The 26,874-nt window shown below is 43.2% G+C and overlaps 4 protein-coding genes across 4 annotated transcripts in view; 2 read left to right on the plus strand and 2 right to left on the minus strand.

Annotated features, from left to right (window-relative positions):
* The window catches only part of LOC134179365 (metastasis-associated protein MTA3-like), a 20,457-nt gene extending 7,212 nt beyond the window's left edge, over window positions 1–13,245 (plus strand). The window contains exons 12-19 of the mRNA XM_062646236.1: window positions 1,558–1,805; window positions 2,508–2,624; window positions 2,694–2,771; window positions 10,298–10,350; window positions 11,127–11,283; window positions 11,337–11,762; window positions 12,196–12,493; window positions 12,843–13,245. Of these exons, the coding sequence (XP_062502220.1) occupies window positions 1,558–1,805; window positions 2,508–2,624; window positions 2,694–2,771; window positions 10,298–10,350; window positions 11,127–11,283; window positions 11,337–11,762; window positions 12,196–12,493; window positions 12,843–13,083 (1,618 nt within the window). The 3' untranslated portion in view covers window positions 13,084–13,245. The remainder of the gene's footprint in view (window positions 1–1,557; window positions 1,806–2,507; window positions 2,625–2,693; window positions 2,772–10,297; window positions 10,351–11,126; window positions 11,284–11,336; window positions 11,763–12,195; window positions 12,494–12,842) is intronic.
* Window positions 7,616–8,868, minus strand: LOC134180551 (uncharacterized). The gene has a single exon (XM_062647727.1). The coding sequence runs from the start codon at window positions 8,855–8,857 to the stop codon at window positions 7,616–7,618; it is 1,242 nt and encodes a 413-aa protein (XP_062503711.1). The 5' UTR covers window positions 8,858–8,868.
* On the plus strand, window positions 13,233–24,049 carry LOC134179367 (dihydrolipoyllysine-residue succinyltransferase component of 2-oxoglutarate dehydrogenase complex, mitochondrial-like). Its single transcript, XM_062646238.1, has 11 exons — window positions 13,233–13,306; window positions 13,364–13,523; window positions 13,589–13,666; window positions 13,724–13,779; window positions 19,992–20,271; window positions 20,324–20,418; window positions 20,477–20,574; window positions 23,016–23,146; window positions 23,271–23,422; window positions 23,484–23,651; window positions 23,806–24,049. The coding sequence occupies exons 1-11, from the start codon at window positions 13,247–13,249 to the stop codon at window positions 23,938–23,940; spliced, it is 1,413 nt and encodes a 470-aa protein (XP_062502222.1). The 5' UTR covers window positions 13,233–13,246; the 3' UTR covers window positions 23,941–24,049.
* Window positions 23,958–26,639, minus strand: LOC134179366 (low-density lipoprotein receptor-related protein 8-like). Its single transcript, XM_062646237.1, has 7 exons — window positions 26,540–26,639; window positions 25,940–26,336; window positions 25,670–25,874; window positions 25,332–25,602; window positions 25,066–25,269; window positions 24,911–25,004; window positions 23,958–24,839 (listed from the first exon to the last, which is right to left on the minus strand). The coding sequence occupies exons 1-7, from the start codon at window positions 26,616–26,618 to the stop codon at window positions 24,170–24,172; spliced, it is 1,920 nt and encodes a 639-aa protein (XP_062502221.1). The 5' UTR covers window positions 26,619–26,639; the 3' UTR covers window positions 23,958–24,169.
* Between the last annotated feature and the right edge of the window lie 235 nt (window positions 26,640–26,874).

Here is a 26,874-nt window from a genome sequence, read left to right on the forward strand (position 1 = left end):
CGTGAGACTCACGAGTTACGGGCGTTCTCACGATTTGTGCCCAATCTCACGATTACCAGTTCTTTCTCTTGACAAGCCTACCGTGAGACACTCTGACAGTCAATTTGTGTAGCCCACCTTTCTGTACATAGTGGATTCTTTGAACTAGACTCTCATAAATGACTCTGCTTGCTTGTATCTGAGGTAGCCGGGCGTGGTAGCTAACTGTAGTAAACATAACGTTGGAAGTCTGAGGCAAATCCTTGGCACGTGCACAAACATAAAGCAAGGCCAACACTTAGGCTGTTAACCACGCCTACTTTGGACACGTTAATGGGCGTGATCATTTAGAAAGGACAGTCTCACGATTTGGTGAGAAGTTGAGAGGTCTGACAATTCGACGTACACTTATAATATCAAATAGAAATAAATAGCCAGAACTGTTAGTCAACGCAATGCCAAGAACTGCCGGAACTGCAAATCGAATGCTTCCTTAGAAATTGGATGTCCTGCGGTTTCGAATGATACGAAGATCGTCTCTCCAGAACATGACGTAGCGAAGTTAGCGTCCAAGTCAACGCGAATAAAGACTTACGAGTAGTTTGTAGTAGACTTACCTTTACGTAGCGTGTTCGGATTTGCAGTGTATGCTGCTAACGTACGCTATTTAGTCTATTACGTAGTGTGGTTTTCGCTCTTCCAGTTGAAAGTGTTCTGATTTTATGTGCAGTGATGCTGTGAACACACAGCGTAGCTTGTGTTTTTTAAGAAATCTCGATGCCTGTTGCAGTCCAGGTTTCTGAGGAAGGCGGACAAGAGGGAGTGAGGGTGGGTGAGAGCAATGGAGGGTGGGTAAAAAGAACCTTTAGTTTGCACGATTGCACATAACAATATTAGCTGGTTATCATAAATATGGCGTGTAGGAGTTTTAGACTACAAGTGCGAGTGAAAGGTGTATCTACAGTGTGGGATATAACAGTTAGTCATCGGACATTCGTCCGCCCTAATCATTTTCATGTCCGACTGTTAATTACCAAACGGTTAGTGCATCTGTTCAGCCAAAAAGGGCAGCCATTTCGATGTCTGTTAATGCAGATGACTATATGTGCCTTGGTGTGCTTCTTGTTTGCTTAGATCTAATCACAGTATAAAGACTTAAATTTATAGTAACTTCAGTCCATTCAAGAAGCAAGAGCACAAACGTGTATAAACATTCTGTGCCTTGTTACACACATAATGTCTACAGTTGTTTTTATGGAGCTACACATGCATACTTTTTATTCATACGTATGTATACATGTTTAGATTTATTAATACAGTAAAAGTCTAGTTAGCAATATGCTGCTGCTGCAAACCAAATTAGGATGTCTGATGAGTTTTGTGGATGTCCTGTCACCACGAATCGTTATATCTTGCACTGTATCTAACGTGTTGCTGGGGCGTTTGCTCTAGTGCTGGCTCTCGTTTCTAATCTGTGCCATAGACATGTGTGAATATAACTGAAGAATATGTGAACGTTTGATATTTGTTGGTTGCTGCTGTTGGTGCATTGTCTATGTTGTTGATGTCGTTGTGCAGTCCGGGTCATCCAGACAATACAGGCGGTCGAGGTGGTGGATCAACTGGCGGTAATAGCCATGGCTCGTCGAATGCTTCGCCACATCTGTCTTCGTCTTCAGTACCTGGTGATGGCAGTCATGGAGGGATGAGCGGTCAAGGAGGAGTGTCAGGGGAGTCTGGACGTCAACAGTCGGGTGGAGGGAGCAACCATAGTGGTGGGAAGATGGCTCTCATTCAGGGGAATCGACCCTGTGAATGCTGTCAAGGTATTGTGTTTTATTATTTATTGTTTTAATGAACAGATGTGCACATGTACGTGCATGCATGCAGGCATGCACGCATGCACGCACGCACTCACGCACACACACACACACACACACACACACACACACACACACACACACACACACACACACAGACAAATGGACAAATGGATATGCCCTTTGGATAGTTCTGAAGATAGCACCCCGCCTAGTTTTAGGTGGGGACCTCGGCGCTACTCGGAGTTTTAGGCTTTGCTGACGAACCCCTTGATTCGTGGCCAGAGCATCGAAGGGCACTGACTTTGGCGCAGCCGCGGGACTGGACTTCATGTCTACACGTATCTGTACATACTGCGTGACGTTCTGCCAAGCCAGCGGTCTAGTCGACCCCCAGTCAAAGACCAGGTACTCATTTATACTGAGTCGAGAGAGGCAATTGTGTGTGAGTTTCTTGCCCAAGGAAATTACGTCTGTACTCGTCCTCGAACCTATGATCTCAACATCCCGGATGTTTCCATTTTCCAAATGCAACTCTTTAACCAACTGAGCTACAATGCACACACACAGACACACACACACACACACACACACACACACACACACACACACACACACACACACACACACACACACACACACACACAAACACACATATACACCAGTCACGTGTGTACGTGTCAGTCCAACTGTTGTATTGTTTTTCAGCAATGTTTTCTACTGCGTGGAAGAACTGGGGTCCCGGAGAACATCGTCTCAAGTTATGCATAGATTGTTGGGATTATTGGAGAAAATATGCTGGCTTGAAGTTTATCACCAAATGGGGTACACAGTTGTTGGATTGTACCGTACATCGTCGTGTTGGTGGTCACTATTGATCTTTCTGTTGTGAAGAGAACGTCAGACAATCAAAGATCAGTTCACTCGAGAACTACACGTGTCCACGATGTAACAAGTTCTTTTCAAGGAAAGGTTGGTGGAGTCTTTGTTGTGTCGTACAGATGCATAGCAGGGTGTTGAATGAACTACGAGTTCATAAACAGTTGGTTGTTGGAAAGATGTGGTTTTTAACATTTTTAATGTATCTAATCCGAACGGTTTCTGGTTATCCACTCTTAATGAACCAACTTAGTCCATTTTCGAATAGGAGAATACGTGGGGGAAAACCTGTATCTCCTGAAGCGGACGTCCTAGCGAGTTGGTTCCGATATCATTGGAAAGCTCACAAGGAGCAGGTTCCAAATCAGTTAATGAATACCGTGATTGGTTCTTTATTATGTCACAATTAGTAGCTTCCTGTATGAAAGTCACTGCTATAATGCCCACTACTTGAAAGCTGACGCGGACGTACTGTGAACTATGGATTGATAAGTAAAACAGCTGTAGCTAGCAAGCTTTCGTAGTTGAAGCAATGGTTGAATGTTTGAACGTAATTTCATAGCTAAACGTTTCTATACTGGAACTGTTTATTCCACTAGCAGTAATTAACTATGCTCATCTCTGCTCTTAGATTCCTTATCTGTTAACTGCAGTTCCCACGTATTCTTCTATGTGGGAATGGACTTTAGTTGAAAGCTACGAGTCTAGGGATGGCACTTCGAAGAAGTCACATGACTTGTGAGGAGAGTACATGGTTTTAAAGGGTTCTATTTGCCCCAAATCTGTGGCTGTCAAACATGACCATATATAGGTATTTTATTACCATATAGGTGGTATGCTTTCTATTGTGGTGCACTCGTCAAGGAAAGACAATGGCACGGGCAGCCAATCACTACGTGCTGTTCGGCATGAGAGAATTTAGCCAGGAAGATGTGAATTTTGATCAGAAACGAACGAAAACTTATTTTAAGTAACACTACTTGAAACTCTACGAGCAACCCATCTTGCTGCCCTAGTACTGTACACACAAACATGAAGCATAATGCGCACATTAAAGGGGAACTCCAACTGAAATACAACCTGATCTCAAAATGTAGACGTTATCGTTAAACTTCGTACTGCGCTACTGTCAGGCAAACAGTCGCTTTGGTAGCGGAGAAAACGTGGGTTAGGTACGGAGCATGCCCCAGACTGATACGTCATTGGCGTTAAGCTTCGCCTACATGAAATGAATTGCCTGCGTAACTCAGTTATCTTGCCAGTGAACTGCACGCAAACTAAACGGGAATGGTAACGATAGAGGCATACTTGTGTTTAAGGCCATACGAAGCAATACTCATTGACGTTGGGAGTAGCTTCTATGTGGAGTAGAGTTGAGTCGAAATTGATTGAAATGTTATTGTCTTTACAAATACTGTGAAAGTGTTTACCAACTGCTGATTGGCCAATTGCCATCATCGTAGCAACAAAGTCCAGGGTTTTAGCCAAGCATGCTAAGGCATAGCGGCCCACTACGTGTTCAGAGCTGACCGCTACACCTCAAACATATTGGATACGCATGTAGTAGGTACTGTACGCCGCACAAGCACTGTGCACTCCGACTAATTTTAGTGTCTGTTCATTACCTGTTAGAACGTTTATCAACAGATTGATGACGAGGAAAGTGGTGGAGACTTGTCAATCATGAGTCTCTAATTGTAGTCTATTGTACTACTCACTGTAATTGGATTTGTTGCCTGGTAATAGTAATGAGACGGATTCCTAGAGCTTGCGCACAGTACAGTAGGCATCCTAAACCACTCTCCAAACCAGCGGTAATTTTGTAATTTTATTTCAGAAATTTACACAGACACGTACATGCCACGTCCAAGGGCCAAACTTATGTGCCACGCCCATGCCACTACACCTTCCTAAAATCCTGGCTAGGACCCTGAAGTCCTGTACGTAACGTGCACATTGTGCTTCACGTTTGTGTGTACTACCACAGCACGATTGGATGCTCATAGATTCCAGGTACTGTTACTTGTAATACGACGTTTCTGTTGTTTCTAATTAAAATTAACGTCCTTCTGACTAAATTTTCTCTTGTACCGAACAGCGCTAAGTGATTGGCTGCCCGGCATTGTCTGTCATTGTCACTGGCAACACAAAAAGGGTAATGCATTGTGATTTGTCACTCGCTTGCATACCATACATTTTTGAAGCCGTGACACCCGCGTATGGTCATTTTCAAAGCCACGGAGATTTGGTGCGAATAGAACTCTGGTGGTATATACAGTCAGAGTGGAATATAATGGTCGGTCATCGGTCATTGACCGACCAACTGGTGTTCATGACTGACTACAATTTTGCTTTGATCAGACATACCTACATAGGTCAGGTCAGGCATAATAGTTATTTCATGGATGGTAGGGAATCAATGAGCGACCCAAATGTCTAGACAGCTGACCCAAGCAGCAGACAAAATCTAGTTATAGAGTTGATAATCACCAGATGCGTGAGTGCATAAATGGCAATACTGTAATACTGTAATAGTTTATATTTTGATAGCAGGTAAATACAGTACTGTAGTGAATATGATGCAACAAATAACGAAATTGAACAAAATTTGTCTGTCTCTGTCTGTCTGTCTGTCTGTCTGTCTGTCTGTCTGTCTGTCAGTCTGTCTGTCTGTCTGTATTTCTGTCTGTTTGTTTGTGTCTGTCTGTCAATCTGTCTGTCAGTCTATCTGTCTGTCTGTATTTCTGTCTGTTTGTTTGTGTCTGTCTGTCTGTATTTCTGTCTGTTTGTTTATGTCTGTCTGTCTGTCTGTCTGTCTGTCTGTCTGTCAAATTTTCATATATTTTTATACATCAAAGCTAATACAGGTGAAACTAAAGTAACAGCTAATGAACAACAAGTGTCACAACTACAATTACAATTACACAAATAACAATTAGCATTAAAAAGCTTCCCTACGGAGCCTACAAACCGAAATTTAGTTTACTGAATTGAGAGTTGAACAACATCTAAACTCTGGTCAGTATTCTGTCCATATGTTACTCTGATCATCTTTCTAGCCAACACCGAGGCATTGCAACGCTGAAGTTGTACTGACAAGCGTCTTCTCCAATGTCTTTTAAAATCTGAGGGATTGTTTCTTCCTTCTTCATCTCTATATAGTTTGGAAAGTTTATTGAGGAACGTTGATGCTTCTTCTCCCCACCCACCAAAGTGCTCGAAAACTAGTGGAATAAGGGTAGGAGTGTACCCTCCAGGCAACTGCTCTTGAGAATATTTGCTATGTTTGATGTCTTCTCTTCTTCTTGCTGCAACTCCATCTGTAGTTGCTGCACTTCGCAGAATGTCCTGGCTCCAGGGGTGAGCAAGGGCCACATCAAGCTTGACATTTCCCCCACATGTTGAGTCAAACACAACAATGTCTGCTCTATTGTTGGATGTTGTATATCTATCTTTTGGTTCAATTTGATGCTGGCATTGTAGACTGCTCATGCATTCAGACCAGCACAAAACAACAGAATTGTGAGACCAAACTGGGCCTCCACCCATTTTGCATGTTAGTTAAATGGTACCCTTCAACATCTAGTGACTTTCCACATTCACATTTAGTGGCCCAAGGTGGTAAAGACAAAGGTAGACCCAATCTGAGAGAAGCCGCCAAGACAAAATTGCCAGATGAAAGTGCAAACTACTCTGAAGATGGAATGGAATCTAACCATGCTCCTGCTCCTTTACCTCTAATTGAACGCAATCGTGCTGCATCTCGGTTAGAATCAGTTTCATTCAACTGATCTGCTTTCGATTGTATAAATTCGGTTGTTAGACGATGTTGCAACTTTTTTGTGTTAGGCAACAAATCCGACAACGTGGAAATATCTTTGAGATGGTGTTCTAAAGTTAGCCCAATATCACTCGCATGATTAGATGATGTCACTAGAGAGTTGACTTGATCTTGAAGAACAGGAAAGCGATCAGGCAATAGCTTAAGAGAATGTGCCCAGCTGGCAACAAAAGCAAAGGGTGCCACTTCGTTTAGGGAAGTCATACCAAAACCTCCTAGTCTTACTGGCAACGTTGCTTGCTTCCACATATTCCCACTGATGTCAACATTTCCTAGCAAACAAGAGAAGGTAGATTTTGTTTGCTTGTTGTGGATAGTAGCTGCCTGTGCCAGTTTTTCTGGACACGTTCCTCTTGCTAAGTGATTTAGCCGTGTGGTATGACAGTATCTAAGAAGCAACATGGATGCTTGCACATTATCCAAGTCGACAAGCTGTCTACAAAGATCATTCCCTTTTTCTGCAATAGTGGAACATGCTCGTGCAACATATTCACGTTTCCCAATTGGTGTTCCTAGTATCACAATGCCTTCACTCGAAACAGGTATGGTATATTCAGAAGAGAAGGTGTCTTCTTTGTCGTATGAACGGTATATTTCACATTTTGTTTCCTGTATTTCCAATCCTATTTTGAAAAATTCAGGTTGAAGAGTGGAAAAAGCATCGAGGACATATTTTGCTGGTCCAACTAAGAAAACATCATCAAGATAAGCTAGCACTCTTAGTGCTTGGAAATTGCTTTGCAAATCAACCAGGGTTTGTTGTATGCCTAAAGAAAACAGAACTGGTCCTAGAGGATCTCCCTGATGGATGCCTTCTTGAGATGACAAAATAACAGGGATGTTGTTCTGTGGGAAGACCAGAGGACCAAACCCAGAATACATTTGCATGACATGATTTGTCAAGATAGGAAAAGATTTCATCACTTGTTGCAGCAAATGGGAGCGGTGGATTGAATTAAAGGCATTTTTAGCATCAGTCTTCAGAACAATCCAGTCATTGTTGGCTTCTAGTAGAAGCTGGATATGGTGTAAAAGAAGATCTGTTCCTCCCTCTGTTGACACTCCATGCTGCAGAGGAGAAAAGAAATTCGAAAATTCACTTTTCATCTGTGCACAAATACATTTTGCAGTAGTTCTTCTGAACACTTCTCCAATAGCTAGCTATTGGTCGAACGTCTCCTGAGGCTTTGGGCAAAGCAATCAGCCGTGCTGAGGACAACAACCTGGCAATTGAAACAGGGACTGATCCATTGGCAATACAAGAAAAAGCAAAATGCAACTGTTCAGCAGAAACTGTGTCGGAAGCAATAACTTTTAGGTGTTCATATCGCCATCCTGATGGGCCACACCCTGAGCCTCTTGGTGATTTCTTGATGGGATTAAACAAATGTTGTTTTGACAAACTGATATGCATAGCAGGCGATGGCATGTCTGGAGATGGCATGTCCGGAGATGGCATGTCCGGAATGTCAAACACCCGGATAGGATGTTTCTCAGCAAGCTTGTGAGCTGTATCTGGAGTAGCTGGAGCTAATCCTGAGCTTGTAAGAACACGAGCAGCTCTTGAAAGTTCACCACATCGGACCAGACTTAGGGCAGCTCTCTTGACGTGATCTCTGGAGTTAGCTTTAGCATTCCCTTTCTTCGTGTCTTCTCTACCGCTAGACAGTAAGTCCTCCCATTGGAAGTTACGGAACTGCTTATACATGGATTGCATGACAGATAGTTTTGCTTTTCCGCCCCTTGTAAGCGGTTGTAATACCATACGCGGTATCAGCAGCAGCAATTTCCAGCCTGTTTCATCTGTTGGGTCATTTCTGATCTTTCTGAAGGCTACTGAACAGCAATCCAGGAAGTTAGCTTTCATAGCAGGTTTGATCTTCTGCACCGTTCTCACTGGAATCATTTTGAGGATCTCCTCTGATGATAAAGACCGGATGTACTCCCATGCTTCAGTTTCCCGTGAAGGAGAAGCAGAAGATGTATAAGTTTCTGGTAGCACACCACGGGTTAGAGGCGCCTCAAAAGTAGGTAAGGTGTGAGCATTCTTTGAAGATGGTGACAGATTTGAAGGACATTGGCTGGAAACAGATTCAAATTCAAAACCAACAGTCGAGCAGGAAAGTTTCTTCTTGCATTGTGACAGATGTTGCCCAAGTTTCGCAAACAACTTTGAGCAATGGTGACATTTCGAAAGGTTCAAACGAGAGACAAACAAATCCGGGATGTCGTTAGCATTGTGAGATTGTCTGATATGACAAAGAACTCGCTGAATCTGGCCTTTGAAGACACAGGAAACAACCGGACAACTTTCAAAGTCAGACTTATGATCAGGCATAGCCAAACATTGTTCAAAAGAAATACAGATGCAACAGGAGACCACGTTAAAAAACCTGGCATGTTCAAGCCACATCCGGGGGGGGAGGGAGGGGGTCTGTCTGTCAGTCTGTCTGTCTGTATTTCTGTCTGTTTGTTTGTGTCTGTCTGTCTGTCTGTATTTCTGTCTGTTTGTTTGTGTCTGTCTGTCTGTCAGTCTGTCTGTATTTCTGTCTGTTTGTTTGTGTCTGTCTGTCTGTCTGTATTTCTGTCTGTTTGTTTGTGTCTGTCTGTCTGTCAGTCTGTCTGTATTTCTGTCTGTTTGTTTGTGTGTATCTGTCTGTCTGTCTGTTTGTTTGTATGTGTGTTTGTTAAAGCGACACTGTCAAGATTTTATCCTCGGATACCTAACGTCTAAACGCCCCCGCAAACTTGAATTTAGGTAGAAATTTTTCAAGTTCTCCAAAACGAGGAATCGTTGGCAAGTGCGATTTTACCTGTAGTTATATTGCGTTATCTGCCACGTTTTGGCAATAGATCGACTTTTGTCGTGCTTTGAGTGCCTGACAGCCGATGTCGTCGTACTTGACTAGGTCATTGCGCATGGATTTGATACGTCGTATAAGTTTTGTAAATATAGAGCAAGTATAGCGTTTGTTTTCGACTTCGAACGGTTACTTTCTGCGGCGAAAACGGGCCCTTTGCAAGCCGCACGTGATGGACAAGATTCCCGGAAGTTGTCACCGATATGACTTCGGTATCTCAGAAGAGAAGCCATGGAGGTGCACGTCAAGGGGCAGGACGTCGCCGCAAGTGCACAACAAGTGTTATGAAGACTATTAAACTGTCGCAAGACATCTATAGTAGGCTCCTAGCTATAGACATCCTAGCGAAAAGTCCCATTGTCTGCGTACCGGAATAACCACTGCTCCTTCGTCAGCAGACGTGTCTGATGCACTAATACGCGTTCTATCGTCACGAAACGCCATTACGCTGTCCTAGGAGTCCCGATGTAGGTTTGCGCGCGAAGTGTGACACGCCTAGAGCGCACAAGCATGCGCACTTGTGCGCTCAAATCTTGACAGTGTCGCTTTAATGTCGATAATTACAAGAAATTTGTAAAATCAGGTAAGAGTGAATGCCAAAATTTAAAATGTTAGGTCGACCTCTTTACTAGAGCATAATGTCTGACCAAAATTCTTGCCCTATATTCCACTCTGATACTGCTCCTCACAAGTCACATGACTTTCTTTGAAGTCCCGTTTCTATGACTCGTAGCTTTCATAATAAATCTTCTTTTGGAAATTGCGTTGAATCAGACTTTTCAACGTTTGTATTTGCTTGCATTGTTGTGTGACTGTTTTGTTTTTCTTGTCATCACATCATAGGCTTGTGTGTCTCTGTTATGAAGATTGGTGTGTTACAGTTTGCATATTGATTATGTAATGTGTTTTTCTTATAGAACGATTGGCAACACATTTGCGAGAGCAATGCTTTCATCCATTGCCAGCTGGGGTAAGAAATTAATTAGAAATTAGTTAATGATGTCGACTAGGCAGGAGTCAGGAGTGTCTTTGGTCACAATGATTTTGTGTGTGTGTGTGTGTTTGTTTGTTTGTGTGTGTGTTTGTTTGTTTGTTTGTGTGTGTGTGTGTGTGTGTGTGTGTGTGTGTGTGTGTGTGTGTGTGTGTGTGTGTGTGTGTGTGTGTCACTGTGTGTGTGTGTGTCACTGTGTGTGTGTTGTGTGTGTGTGTGTGTGTGTGTGTGTGTGTGTGTGTGTGTGTGTGTGTGTCACTGTGTGCGTGCTTACGTGCATGCGTGTGTGCGCATGTGCGTCCAAATGTTTACAGTATGCTTGCGATCGTTTGCATGTTTGTTCCTTTAAGAAATCAAGAATCTTGCTCACTTATCAGGCAACTTACTAGATAGACGAAGGAACCCACTTAGACAAAACTGCAATACGCCATATCAGAAATTGTTCTAAATCTATGTGTGTAACCTAGCAGCACCAGCTGCAATGTGTAAGTAACAAATCACAGTTGGACATCTCATTTAGCAGTTGGCTGTGCGTTTGCAATCATTTATGCTTCTTGTCTTGTTTGAGTTTAGATTTGTATGTAGGGCAGTGCAACTGCTAAGTTAATATAAATAGTGTTTTGGGGCTCAATTGTGTGCTTACTGTTTATGGAGATTTGTCCTCCAGTAGGCTTTGCATTGGAGTTGGGCTTTGTATTCAAGTTTTGACTTGATGTTCTGAAATTTCATGATGATGCTTTTGTGTTTGGATTTAGAGGATCAATCGTGTCAACCATTCTATTTATCGCCTCTTTTTCATGCGACCTAAGTCGTCTGTATTCATCGCTAGAAAGCTGCTTGGAGCTTCCGAGTTGAGACGATGTGCAATCGAACCAAGAAACTTAGTGAATGTACCCATGCTGAAGAGCAAAAGCAAGACAGATTACACATTGTTTATTCACTTTTTTGACGAAGTTTCTGTGAAGGTTTCCCACCCAAGTGGATTCCTGTATGTCGACGAATAAGGCAGGTTGTTGAGCCGGCGAGCGGTGACTTTGATATGAGAACTATCTACTCAGTAGCTACAGTGTTTCAAGATGTGAGTGAGTCTGGTGATGGGATGGGTCATAGTCGTAGGCCTATACAGAAGCTTCTTGATTCTCCCACACTTGCTGCTCGAGATGCCAGAAAACAGAAGATTCGGACGCCGACATCTACTGAGCCACCTCCACTAGGACAGTCACGTGAGAAGGCTATGGCGGATGCCATGCTCAAGATGCATCAAGACAAACTGAAGAAGTCGGTCAACAATCATTCGCCAGTGACGACCACACCAGGGCAGTCATTAGTGAGAGAAATGGAGCAACGTGGAAGAGGACTCAAGCGTCCAGCTATAAACATAACTAAAGCTGGTTTGTGAGATGTGTTGTGTTATTGGTTCTTGTCTGTTGTAAAGCTTTGTCAAGCAGTTCTATTTGTCAGCTGGTCTGTTAATGACTTTGTTGTTTGGAAGTACTGGTTTGTATTGTAAGAAATTCTAGCATATTTACAAGTAGAATCTGTACAAGAATGAATTATCTGTCTGTCTCTGTCTGATTGTTTGTCTATTTTTTGTCTAGTACTATCTTTGTTTGTCGTGTTTCTGATTGTTTTGACTTTTTACACAGGGTCTCTCTCTTTCTCTCTCTCTTTGCTTGTTGCATCTTGACTGTCACACGTTTGTTTTTACCGTTTCATTCTAGAAGTTCTACTTTGCTTGTTGTTTCTACTTGAATTTGTGGCATTGCTGACGAATTATGACGAGCTGGTTGTTTTTCTAAATCAGACTGTTTTCATTGTTTATAGAAATTATTCAATCTCCTGTCAAGAAACTGAAGGTGACTGCTGGTACACCATCGCTGCTGTCTCAGTCTCGAATGCAGGATCAACCATATCAGCAGGTCACGATATCGAATTCAAAAGTCTTTCCTGCCGGCAGGAAGAAGTCAGTTGTTGAGATTGACCTTCTCAAGCCAACCGCAGCTCAGCAGCAGTCAGCTGTTGCTGCCAACAGATCGAAGAACGTTCGTGGACCAGACAATGGGTATCATTATCGCACGCCTGGTGGTGAACTGTTCTTTTTCAAAGTGCCATTAATGCAAAAGTATGTGTATGCTTGTCTTTTTATGTTATTGTGTTGCTGTTTTGTGTGTTGTGTAGATTGTTTGTTTGTTGTATTTGTCTGTCTGTCTGTCTCTGTCTGTCTGTCTCTGTCTGTCTCTGTCTGTCTGTCTCTGTCTGTCTGTCTGTCTGTCTGTCTGTCTGTCTGTCTCTGTTTGTCTGTCTGTCTCTGTCTGTCTGTCTGTCTTTGTTTGTCTGTCTGTTTGTATGTTTGTCTGCCTGTTTGTCTGCCTGTTTGTATGTCTGTTTGTCTGCCTGCCTGTCTGTTTGTCTGCCTGCCTGCCTGCACATGTTATGAGACTTATACACTTACCATTTGTCATCCCTCATAGACAGAACAGGGAGAGCCTTCGGAACAGAGGAAAATTACGTATTCTGGCCAGAGCACCATGCAGTCGCATTGCCACAATGAAATTATCTCAGAACGGGACAATGATGAACGGCTCTCCTCAGCGTGCGGCAAAGCAGCAACTGAGCAAAAGAAATCCGCCGGTAATGGAGGATGTGATCGATAAGATGAAGCTCGACATGCAGCCAAGACGTTCAGCTGGTGATCTCATAGCTGTGAATTAGCATCGTTTTAGAGCTACGATTATAGATTATAGTGTGGGTTGTATTGTACGAGTTGCTAGGTGGACAATACCTAATTGATACACAATAAGTTGGTATGGTAACCGGTACTGTGGAAACCGGTGTTTAGCGTGCTTGTTGTCATTAATATCAATCATTAATCAATATGGCGTCGGCGCCTCTAAAATTCGGACGAAATTTCTTCAAGTTTAGATGCGTGAATTTGGTAAGGCGGTGACAAGTTGCGATGTATGAGATTAGATACAGTGTGATTTTGTTTCAGGCGCCGTGGATTTTGTGTAGACGACGTTTGTTGATTTTTCCGATATCTCAACGAGGAATCACTAATTTAGTAACGAGGTGTCGCCATTCGTTTGTTCCGTGTGCTCTTGTTGGCCCTACGTGTCAACAACCGCGTTACTTTAGGCTATCAGCGTCAAACGGTGAGATTTAATATCACGTGACCGTATTGACGCGTGGGCGTGGACGCTACATGTTTATGTTGCAGGGGGCGACACTGTGATTGTCGTAGAGACGCCGGCGTTTGCCGAATCCATTTCAGATGGTGACATAAGGTTGGAAAAAGGTCAGGCATGATTTGTATGGAGAGACATGCATGTAGCTGTGATGGAGATGCTCCTAGCTATTGGTGATGTTGTTACTGAAGACGAACAGGTGGCAGAGATTGAGACAGACAAGGTAAGAGCAAGTCTTATACAATGCTGTTGTGGTATGCATTCTGTTTCTTTGTGAAATGCATTTACTTCCGCGTGGGTAGAGTATCAAATTTCATGTTGTTGGTGAGTCATTTTGAACTGATTTCAGGCTTAATAGTGTGATAGTATTCGATGAGTACGACAAACATTAAAATAAAATGTTTGCTATAGTGTTTACCAGCATGACGTGAACAAGGTTTCCGAAGTGTGTAGTACGTATTCTGAAAGAACTTGTGTGTGTGTGTGTGTGTGTGTGTGTGTGTGTGTGTGTGTGTGTGTGTGTGTGTGTGTGTGTGTGTGTGTGTGCGCGCGTCATTGTGTGTGTGTGTGTGTGTGTGTGTGTGTGTGTGTGTGTGTGTGTGTGTGTGGTGTTGTAGCTCAATTAGTTAGAGAGTGCATTTGGAGAATGGAAACATTCGGGTTGCAAGTTCAAGTCACAGTGATGGCGAGCTATGGCATAATTTCCTTAAGCAAGAAACTTACACACAATTGCTTCTCTTGACTCAGGAGTATAGATGAGTACCTGGTCTTTGACTGGGATGAACAAGACTGCTGGCTTGGCAGTAACATCATGCAGCAGACGGGTACTTGTGGGTCTTGGTGTCCAGTCCCAGAGCTGCACCATAGTCAGTGCCCTGGATGACTCTGGCCAAGCTCCAGGTGGATTGTAGTGCTGGCCCTTAAGCGTCCACGCTTGGAGGCCCTGTCTCTAGAGGCAGGGAGAGGTATCTCCGTAACTGACCCTATGGTCAACGTTGAACGACATGGAGGGCTTAACGTTTGTCCATTTTGTGTGTGTGTGTGTGTGTGTGTGTGTGTGTGTGTGTGTGTGTGTGTGTGTGTGTGTGTGTGTGTGTGCAGTGTTCTTGCCAGGATTTTTGCCAACCGTCAATATGACGTCATTAAATGTTTGATGTTGACATATGTGGTAATGACATCATAAAATTACTTTATCTGTTCTCTAGTTGTATTAGAATCAAACGCAACATAACACAGACAGACAGGCAGATAACACAGTATTATTACAATGACAAGTTGGCTTAAAATTAGTAGAACACCTGCTGCAACCACAGTCAGTCATTAGCACTTCTTATGTGAAAGGTCAACAACAAACAAGGAGACCATGCACTCTCTTAGAATACCAGATGTCTGACATGAGAACAAGTATAGGTTATAGACCGCTGGCGAGTGTATAAACGAAATACACCCCGCTACGCCCACGAGTTGGCACGAGGGCGAAGCCCGAGTGCTAACGAGCTGGGCGCAGCGGGGTGTATTCGTTTATACACTTGCCAGAAGGTCTATAACCGGCTTGTGCACCCAGCTGAGGCGGTGATATTCTCTAGGCGCGGAAGTTCAAATCAGTTGTGTAGCAAAATGTTCTGAAATCGACTTGGGCATTGAAACAGCAGAATTGCCAGTTATTGATTTTTTGGAAGCTAGTAAACTGCTAGACGTTGATGTTGTTTCTGATCAGCGGTGCCTGGAAGACCGACTCTAGTAGTTGAAGGTTATTCCGTGGATAAATAAAGCTTCATCATCATCATCAGCAGCAGCAGCAGCAGCAGCAGCAGCAGCAGCAGCAGCAGTCTTCTGAATCTCGTTTCCAATTTCATCCAGTAGTTTTCAGAAGTTTCTTGATTTGTGCATTCCCCCTAACACCACAAAAAGCTACTGCATGTGCGCGGTTAGAGTGTTCAATGCATGGAAGAAATGGAGAAACAAGCAGCAAGCTGAAGAGGGATCCTTCGGGCGGTACGTGCATGATCTGCATGTTATGAACAACAGAGAAATGAACTACTGGCTTGCAAGGTTTGTGCATGAAGTTCGGAGGCAAGGTGGAAAGCCGTATCCACCTTCTACCATGTAGCTGGTTTACAGCGTTCTGTGTGCGTGAGTATCATTCTGTTGCTGGACACCTAACCACGGTTAATTTTTTCCAGAAGGACAACTCTCAGTTTAGTTTGCTCAGGTCTGCACTTGCTACACGCATGAAAGAACTCATTATGATTTCCGTACGGATCCGTAGACCCACATATTGTTTGTTCTGGCTGACAGATATGTTTCAGTAGTCTAATTGTTATGTTCACAAACAATTCACATCTTGATAAACCAGTAGCCCCTATGGCCCGATTTATTAACCGGTCAATATGTAGCGGAAGTGGGATACGTCATTTATTGAAAGCAAATACTGGACACTGATTGGCACAGATGAAGCTAGGGTGCTACAAGTATTGTTCTGTAGCAACTTTGGGACTATCAAGACCACTAATGTCTTTAGATCCGTGATTCCACACTATGCATGCTAAAGCTTTCCAATTCTGTTCCAACCGTCAGTAAATGCTGTTTTCCCCACTCCAAACGTCCCTTCCCTCTTCCAACCGTCATTTTTGACGGTACTGATGGTACTGGCGAAAGCACTGTCTGTGTGTGAGCGTGTGTGTGTGTGTGTGTGTGTGTGTGTGTGTGTGTGTGTGTGTGTGTGTGTGTGTGTGTGTGGTTGCGAGCAAGCGAGAGGTTGTGCACACACATGTGCATTTAAACAGGTAGGTATGCATATGAATCTGTACACCATTTGGTCATTCCACATTCCAATTATTATAGCATCACTTGGTGTGCTCGCATTATTGTAACATTGCACACTTCCACTTATCCATATTTCAATGTTTCAAAATCAACTCCCTGGCCACATATCCATATTTTAATATGTCAAAATCAAAAGCCAATTGTATCTTAAGAGTTCTGCCTCAAACAGTAATCAATAGACTCGTACTCTTTTCTACTGGCAGCTACTACCAGTTTGGTTTCAGTTTCCAAGTCTTGATGTGATGTGATGTGTGCACGTGCACTAATCAAGCCTCGCTGATTGGGACTCCATAGAAGGTGTATTGCTCATACACTCGTTGCCTGCCCACTGCATGTCGGTATAAACACACACACACACACACACACACACACACACACACACACACACACACACACACACACACACACACACTATCCAGGGTTCTAGCCAGGCATGCTAAGGCGTAGCGGGCCAGACTTGCCCGCCTTCAACATACTGGCTAGGCATAGATAGTGTCTCTGTTCATACCTGTGGGACGTTTATCAACAGTGATAATGGGGGAGAAGGTCCAAGCAATGCACCAGGTGACCCACCAAGCAATGCATCAAGTGACACACCAAGCAATGCACCAAGTGACCCACCAAGCAATGCACCAAGTGATCCACCAAGCAATGCCCCAAGTGACCCAGCAAGTAATGCGCCAAGTGACCCACCAAGCAATGCCCCAAGTGACACACCAAGTGACGCACCAAGCAATGCACCAAGTGACGCACCAAGCAATGCACCAGGTGACCCATCAAGCAATGCACCCCAGTGACGCACCAAGCAATGCACCAAGTGACGCACCAAGCAATGCACCAGGTGACCCATCAAGCAATGCACCCCAGTGACGCACCAAGCAATGCACCAAGTGACACACCAAGCAATGCACCAAGCAATGCACCAAGTGACACACCAAGCAATGCACCAAGTGATCCACCAAGCAATGCACCAAGTGACCCACCAAGCAATGCCCCAAGTAACCCACCAAGCAATGCACCAAGTGACCCACCAAGCAATGCACCAAGTGACCCACCAAGTAATGCACCAAGTGACCCACCAAGTAATGCGCCAAGCAATGCACCAAGTGACCCACCAAGCAATGCCCCAAGTGACACACCAAGCAATGCACCAGGTGACCCACCAAGCAATGCACCCCAGTGACACACCAAGCAATGCACCAAGCGACCCACCAAGCAATGCACCAAGCGACCCACCAAGCAATGCACCAAGTGACACACCAAGCAATGCACCAAGCGACACACCAAGCAATGCACCAAGTGATCCACCAAGCAATGCACCAAGTGACACACCAAGCAATGCGCCAAGCGACATACCAAGCAATGCACCAAGCGAAACCAAGCAATGCACTAAGCGACACACCAAGCAATGCACCACGTGACCCACTAAGCAATGCACCAAGCGACACACCAAGACACACCAAGCAATGCACCGAGTGACCCACTAAGTGATGCTATAATTATAACAATTAGAAACTGGAACGGTGCATGTATTCCTATGTGTTTATGCTTGTGTGAGTATGTGCATGCATAAATGCTTGCGTTTATGTAGATTAAATATTGTATAGCTTCTTTACAACATCAACATGCAACCAGTTGTTCAGATAGTTTTCTTGCAATGTTTGTGTTTTCAGTTGCCTGAGTGTTCTAGACTAACAGACTGCACCATTGGTTATGTATGACCGTTTACCTTGATTTCTATTTGCTAGTCCTTCAACCATCTTGTGCGGATAAACATTCAATACTAAGGCCATGCATACGTTGTAGTACTAATGTTTCGTGTTATGAGAGCTTGTGAGAAACAATATTGTCAACATTTTGTCAGGTTGCAACAGTCAGTGGGGATGCAACAGAGGCCATGGTTTCCCCAATATTAGTAGGTGTGGCCTCTTAGATGATAGACGGTCTGATAAGAGTTTGACCCTAGCAGCTGGTCTTCCTAATTTTGTAGGTCCAGCAACCGCCCTGTTTTAGTCATTTTCACGTACTGTGACAGTGGAAGATGGTGTAACTTCCACTACCCACTCATATTCAACAAATTACAGGAATGTTGGTGTGATGTCTGGCGGTTGGCATCTAAATGTAGAATGCTCACACACACACACACACACACACACACACACACACACACACACACACACACACACACACACATACACACACACACACATACACACACACACACACAGACACACACACACACACACACACACACACACACACACACACACACACACACACACACACACACATTCACACACCACCTCCCGCAGTCTTTATGTATGTGGTGATCAGTATTTTGTTGACTACCTTGTGAGTTAGAGACCCTCTAAGCGCTTTAGTGAGACCAAAGGAGATATAAAAGTGTCGCACGGGTTTTTCCTAATTTGCAATTCATGTACATAGTAGCAGTTGACATGAATGAATTCATGGGTTCTTGTGAGGTAGTTTGATTATGGGGCACAGATTTATTGTCCGGTTTGTTCTTGCATCAGTCAGTTTGGTCAGTCTGTGCTGCATTGCTTTGTGAACGACTCATTACTATGACATCACTATGGCATCACTATGACATCACCATGACATCACCATGACATCTCAAAGCCTTTTTTGTATTGATGTAGTATGTTGAGATCAGAGGAGAAATTCTGGAAAAGAATTTCTTTAGATAAACACACGCAGACTATAGAAGCCAAACCACAATAAAGGACCCGACCATTTCACTTGTCTCCTCTTTCTGTTTGTGGTGTGCAGTATAGATGTCTCTGATGTGGTTTACTACTCCTTCCCTACCTAATTACCATGTAATAATATTATGCAAACACTTGAGGTATGGGAGAACTTGCAACTATGCAAAAAGGGAATTTCTATGACGTAATGTGTGGGAAGGTGGTGGTTGCACGTCACCAGCATGATGTAGTGATTTCAGCTATGCTTGTAATGAGATTATAACATAATATGGTGTGTTCTGGTGTTGCATTATTGTGTATTGAAAGCAGGTTAATATCAAACTGCCGGTCTTTCTATACATGAATGTACTGTGAACAAAGTTTGATACATTAAATTATGAGCAAGAAGGACTAGCATTGTAGTTGCTTGGTCTACAGATTTAATAGTTATTCCAATGTTCTTTTTGACCAGTCGGTAGAGTGGTGAATGGTCGGCTATATCTGTCCCTGACTAATCGATGAGTACTGCTTCTATACATAGAAGAATTGAATGCACTATGTTACATAAGTCTTCTCTTATCTTTCCTCTCTCTCAGAAGAGTGATAAAGATGTCTAGTCCAGATGTATTACATAAAGTTACCTGAAAGGCACTCATGCAATATCAGTCTTGCAGCTTCGGCTATTCACAGGCATTCATCTGGTGTGCTTAGCATGACTCTCAATTATCAGACATTTGTGTGGTGTACTAAACCTGAGTAATGTTGTAGTTAAAATAAGTAAAATGGTTGTCATTATCTTTTTCAAGAATTGTGTGAAGTGCTTTCTTTCAATTGACTTACGATAATGGCTGTGGGGTCTGCATGTGCGAATGTTTTCAGCGAGCTTTTTTCTGTTTGGATCTAGACCACAATTCCTGTGAATGCTCCTGCTGCTGGAGTTATTACTGAATTTCTTGTGGAAGATGGTGATAAAGTAACACCAGGCACAAAACTGTTTAAATTAGAAGTTGGTGGTGCTGCTGCTGCTGCCAAGTCAGCAGATCAGCCACGAAAGGCTTCTGAAGAATCAACAAAATCAGAAGCTTCTCCAGTTGCACCGGCACCCGTAGCACCTGCGATTGACCAACAACAGCCAGTGCCAACTGAATTGCCACCATTTCCTGCTCAAATTCCGCCATTGCCAAGTATGGAGACTCAAGATGTCGTAATAGAGTTGTGGTAACTTGTTTAATGTAGGTGGTCCTATGGCTACGGTCACTCCAACTGCACCACCTCCAGCACCTCGGGTATCTAGTCCGTCTGATGGTGCTTTATCAAGATCAGAGAATCGAGTTTGTTGTGTCGTGTTTGGTGGTGACGTGTGAATGAAATAATGTCTGTTTGGTTTAGATAAAGATGACTCGAATGAGATTACGAATAGCAGAGAGATTAAAAGGTGCACAAAACCAGTTGGCCATGTTGACAACATTTAACGAAATCGATATGAGGTGAATGCATACGTTGAGCAGGTTGTCTTCCTTAAAACCAGACCGAGAATACTGATAAAGTGTCATTGTCTGGCAAATAGCATGAAGTGGCTTCATAACACTTTAGTGAGCACACTGTCTAGTAGAAAGTCATATCTCACCTCTGGAAGTGTTAGATTTTATGAACACTTTGTGAATGGGGGCCAATATGGCCGGAGTTCTGAAAATTACAGCTTTTCACACTACACTCCAAGGTGCATTGAATGTGAGTTAAATGTGCATAGGCATTTCACACCTAATGGGTGCTGTTAAGCTGCATTCAATGCAGATTCGGATTCACTCAAACTACATGTAATGATTGAAGTGGATTCAATGCATGTTGGCTGTATTGAGATTCACTCAAACCATGTGCAGAGGTTGAAGTGGATTCAATGGACTCAATGCGCATTGGAGGCTGCACATGGCACCACGCTTACTTGTGCAGCTCTTCCTAGCAATAGGCAGCAGTAGAGCTGCATTCCCTCTCTATCCTGTGCTTATGGTATAGATGGACGTACTGTAACCAAAGATAGACAACTATCTTGAAGAGACTGGCAACCATGATGAACGCAGGTGTAATGCACTTTATACTGGTAGGCGTGTTTGTTGTATCTGGGTTACGTTTCCCCCAGTGTGAAATAAGTCAATTCATATTGAATGCACATCCAATTCACATCTGCTGTGAAGTGGATTGAATGTGGTTTGAATGCACGTCAAGTGTGAAAGGCCTTTAGGGTTAAATGTCTCATTTTTGGCATTACATATTGCATAGCGTCAGCAGCTGTGATCAGCATGCATCATCTGACTCAAGCAAAGGGCAATTTCTTGCATGTGAGAATTATTATACTTTGGCCACAAGAATAATATCACTTGTTTGATGGGAGTTGTATGCTAAAAATGTATGCAGTTATACGTATGTATGCTCAAAAATTCATGCAATTGTATGCTCAAAATCCATGAAATTGTTTGCTCAAAATCTGTGCAATTGTATGCTCAAGAATCCATGCAATTGTATGCTCAAAATTCATGCAATTATATGCTCAAAATCCATGCAATTGTATGCTAAAAAATCTGTGCAATTGTATGCTCAAAATTTATGCAATTGCTTAATCAAAATCCATGCAATTGTATGCTCAAAATCTGTGCAATTGTATGCTCAAAAATATGTGCAATTGTATGATAAAAATCTGTGCAATTGTATGCTCAAAATTCATGCAATTGTATGTTCAAAAATATGTGCAATTGTATGCTCAAAAATCCATGCAATTGTATGCTCAAAAATCTGTGCAATTGTATGCTCAAAATTCATGCAATTGTATGCTCAAAAATATGTGCAATTGTATGCTCAAAAATCCATGCAATTGTATGCTCAAAAATCCTTGCAATTGTATGCTCAAAATTCATGCAATTGTATGCTCAAAAATCTGTGCAATTGTATGCTCAAAATTCATGCAATTGTATGCTCAAAAATCTGTGCAATTGTATGCTCAAAATCCATGCAATTGTATGCTCAAAAATATGTGCAATTGTATGCTCAAAAATATGTGCAATTGTATGCTCAAACATTCATGCAATTGTATGCTCAAAAGTCTATGCAATCGTATGCTCAAAAATCTGTGCAATTGTATGCTAAAAAATCTATGCAATTGTATGCAAAACTATGTGCAGTTGTATGCTCAAAAATCTGTGCATGTGGGCATTATATTTATTTTGTTATTATTATCAACTTTTAACTAATGCATAGAAATGTACCATTGAACCTCACAGCCACCATGCCTCAAACTCGTAACACAAACTTGGTAGAGTCCAATTATGTAACAAGAAGTCAGATGCATAAATTAAATTTAATCTAATTGTTCAAAAACACGTCCACAAGCCAAAAGGTGGTGAGTGTGCTCCTGTCAGACAACTGATTTTATTCATGTGGCCAGTAGGTAAAGTCTATATAATTGTTCTGGGGCTGAGTGTTTTTAGTTATCGTTGTTATGGCGGCTGTCACTAGTTACCATGTAATAGTTAGAGCATGGTTGTCAGGGATCTATAAATGTTAGTGACCCAATGCCTGAGGGCTTGTCAACGAGATAATTGACCGAGCCTCATGTTGACTGATCGACGTTCTTAAAGGTCACGTGACATATTTTAATTTGCTTTAAATTTTGTTTCCGAGGTGATTGCAGTATTGTTTATAGTGTGTTTACACTGATGGTCAAGTATCCTTATTTCCTACTTTGTCTTTAACCTCAGCTGCATTCACACACGCATCAAGGATACTACAGTATTTCTAACCGTTTGAGTAAGGGACTGTGGTGCCATGTTTTTGTCTTTATTTTGAAGTGTCCTTGAGTCAAGGCTGTTTCAGTGTGATGCTTCTTTAGTCTAAAAAATGTTGGGTAATAGTTGGTCTAATGAGCCTTGCTGTGTAGTAATGTAATTGAGATGAGAAAGAAGCATGGCGAGGCGTTCTTGAAGAAACACAATCTCAAGTTGGGGTTCATGTCTTTGTTTGTGAAAGCGTCCGTCTTTGCTCTACAAGATCAACCGATTGTAAATGCAGGTAGAAGACAACATCTCTACACACACACACACACACACACACACACACACACACACACACACACACACACACACACACACACACACACAACACCAGGCGTCTACATTTTCTCTCTGCTCTGCAGTCATAGATGGAAACGAGATTGTGTACCGAGACTACATCGATGTCAGCGTTGCTGTTGCATCACCAAAAGGTCTCGTTGTGCCCGTATTGAGAAACTGCGAGGCCATGACGTTCGTCGATGTCGAAAAGGCAATACAAGAATTTGGACTCAAAGTAACCATGCAACCATCACTGGTGACATCATATTGTGTTATCATGTGACATGATCTTTCAGGCAAGAGATAATGCAATTTCAATCCAAGACATGGAAGGAGGGACGTTTACAATCAGCAATGGTGGAGTATTTGGGTCCATGTTTGGTACTCCCATCATCAATCCCCCTCAATCGGCCATACTCGGAATGCATGCCACCATGGAAAGGCCTGTAGCTGTAAACGGCAAGGTGAGCACACGATCGCCCATTAGTAGTCAATTGTTTGTCTGACCACTGAATCATTGCCACCTTGCTGTCTGATATTGAGGTGCAACCATATTGTCTACAACTATGCGGTCTTTGTTTGCGACAATTTTTGATTTGAAATTGGGTGTTCTTTCAGATTGAGATCAGACCGATGATGTATGTTGCTTTGACATATGATCATCGCCTTATTGATGGCCGAGAAGCTGTCACATTCTTGAAGAAGATGAAGTCGGCTGTAGAAGACCCACGCGTTTTACTTGTCGAGGTGTAGCAACAGCTTGTGAAAGTTGCCTGACAGGTTTGCAATAGTGATAGTAACCTCCTAATGTTTGATTTAAGCTTCTCTATAATCAATAAATATCCTTTATGTATAAACAAGTAATTACACTGCAATGATGCCTTTCATTAAGTTTGTTTGCCTTGTCTCTGCCTGTGTCTAAGGTTAATGCTTTATTTTTACGTAGAAGTACAAAGAACTACCAAATTTTAACGTATCAAAGTCAAATTGTTTGTGTACATTGAGGGGTTTGAGGTATTTGAAGACGATACGTAGTCTCGTATTCACTGTTACTTTGCGATTCAGTCGATTGACTCGACTGGGTGGTTGTCGATACGGTCGTCGTCGAGTGAGGCGACTGATCTGCTGGTGTATCGTATATTGGTGGTGGTGGTGGTGGTGGTGGTAGACTGGTATTGCTATGGCCAACACGACATGTGTTGCCTGCACATACCAAGTTGTTGTAGTGGTGTGCAGGAATGGGTGCATGAAGACTATCCTTGCTAATGTCATTCACTTGGTCAATTTCAATGACGGCATCGTAGTTTGGATTAGTGAGATTTGCCGGATCTTTCATGACCAAATTTTGAGTGTGATTCACTGCTTTCTTCTCTGCCTGTCTTGCTTGTTGTTCTGAGATAGAAGCCAGTGGTGGTGCTGTCTCTCCAGTATATGTTGGATTAGCTATGTCGATGGGTACCAGGTCATGAGTACCTGGTATCGACATGATGTCTGCATACTGTGGAGGCTCAGCCTGTACACCGGCAATAGGAAATTGAGGAGCAACAGCAGGAGCAACAGCAACAGGATGTTCATATTCTGAACCAGTTGGTGATGTCCTATCCAGGCTACTGAAGCCTTTGTTTGTATTACCCCTGTTGAACTTTCGTTTCCTACAAAATAAACAGAGACAAAGTAAATACTTAGACTACCACTGCACACCTTGCAAGATTCAATAACGTGCCTGCAGACAATAGTAGCAACAACAAGAACAATGGTCAACAACATAGCGCAGATTATCGCAGCAGCTGCAGCCAAGATGCCAGGATGGAGAGACACTAGAGAGATATAGTACAGTAGAAATGGTGAAATTGGATAATGTGGCTCTCATCTCCTTACCCCAAAAATCCTCAGACTCAGTTTTGAGTTTATCTGTCATCTCTGTTGGAATTACTGATGATGAAGACAGTGACAGTGTTGGTGATGACCATGATGAAGACCTGGCAGTACTAAGGACTGCACTTGCACTAGTCGGAGACTCTGTTGTGGATACTTTGGTGGTCGCAGGGGGTGAACTAGAGGAAGCAATGTTTTTGACAGAAACTGCAATGATAAATGTATAAATCAATTGGTGAGTATACAAACAATTCGATCAAATATCCAACCTTTCACTGTGACGTTGGCAATCAAAAAGTCAAATACATAGTTATTTCCAGACGACAACGTGAGCTCCTTCTTGGGGCTCACTGTCACTGAACATTTGCCCTCGTTACAGTCTCGAGTATTATAGATGTGTGTCCACTTGGCAGTCGGTAGACTGTAAAACGAATGTGTCTTGTCGAGTTGTTTTCTCTTATTGAAGAAGTAGACCTTGCCATTAAAAACAGAAACTGAAAATGGCTGATAGCGAAGGTTTTTTCCAAACTGGACAAAAATCTATAAAATACGTTACTCGTTAACACCCATGTAACACCACACGGAGGAGACGGATTAGTGTGCTCACATGCCGCTTGTTTTGACACCCGATGCAGCCAAGTGCAGGCATCTCAGGGTCTGCCCAATACACATGGCCGGTCGAATGCTCAACCGTCAGAGCCGTCGGCTTCTTTAGCTGTCTCGACATCAGGACTTTCTGCGTGTATGCGCCGTCTCTTAGTGCTAAACTCACAATTCGAGGCGAGTCGCCCGTTTCTGACCAATATAGCTCTCTAGAAAACGTATATAAAACGAAATCATGCAGCCGCAAAGTCGGGTCTCTGTGCAATTGTCATACTGTCTGTATGGATCCACTGCAATTGCGCGTGGAGAGCCGGAACTGGCAGAGACCAGAGTTGAAGGATGACAGACGAAATCCGCATTGACCCTGCAATAGTGGATGGCTCTCTCCTCGGTCCAGTAGAGAGTCGAATTGAGCCAGTCGAATGCCACTCCTTTGGGCTTGTTCAACCGCGACACCACCAGTAGAGTGTGCGTGCTGTTACTCGCAGTTATAGTCGCTGCTGCCTCGTCGACCACATACACCATTCCGCTAGCGAAGTCGTAGTCTACGCCGACCAATTTCGAGTTGTCCGCATGTTGTCCGATAGTTGTTGACACGGAATTGTCGAGGCTAGAAAGGCGGACACGCTGCTGATAGGGGTAGACATAAAACGATCCCTTGTAGCTCGACTCTGTAGATTGATACCCACACACACACACACACAAAAAAACCGAGATGAGGTCATTGCATCCACTTGAATCTCATATTCGAATACGATTACGCTCGAGAATAAACAGACACTAACAGCTAAACGAAGGGTGTGAGGCAGCATGCTTCATGCTGAGGATGCCTAGCTAGCCCTGTCAACTACATAGACCACCTGCTCCTTCTCACCTGTATGTTCAATCGAGCTCGCATGATTACAGCCGGCCAGTGAGACGAGCCACGCTAAGTGTACAAGCAGCATGGCCATTTAGGCGACTCGTTGCGTTTTCCTCTCGTCGTCAATGTCACCTAGCCTCACACAAAGCTACAGCGCTGCGTGTGAGTGCATGCGGAAGTGGTGTGACACTGCGCGCCAACTTCTAACGTAGTCGACACCATTCGCGCTGATAATGGGCGTCGCTTGAGAAGGAAGTGGCCAGCACGAGCGCAGACTTACAAGAATTAATTCGTTTACCCAGCGGTCGGGCCGGTAATGCAACCTCCCTCTCCCAAGAGTCCAAATA

Source organism: Corticium candelabrum, chromosome 5, assembly GCF_963422355.1.
Source record: "Corticium candelabrum chromosome 5, ooCorCand1.1, whole genome shotgun sequence".
NCBI lineage: Eukaryota > Metazoa > Porifera > Homoscleromorpha > Homosclerophorida > Plakinidae > Corticium > Corticium candelabrum.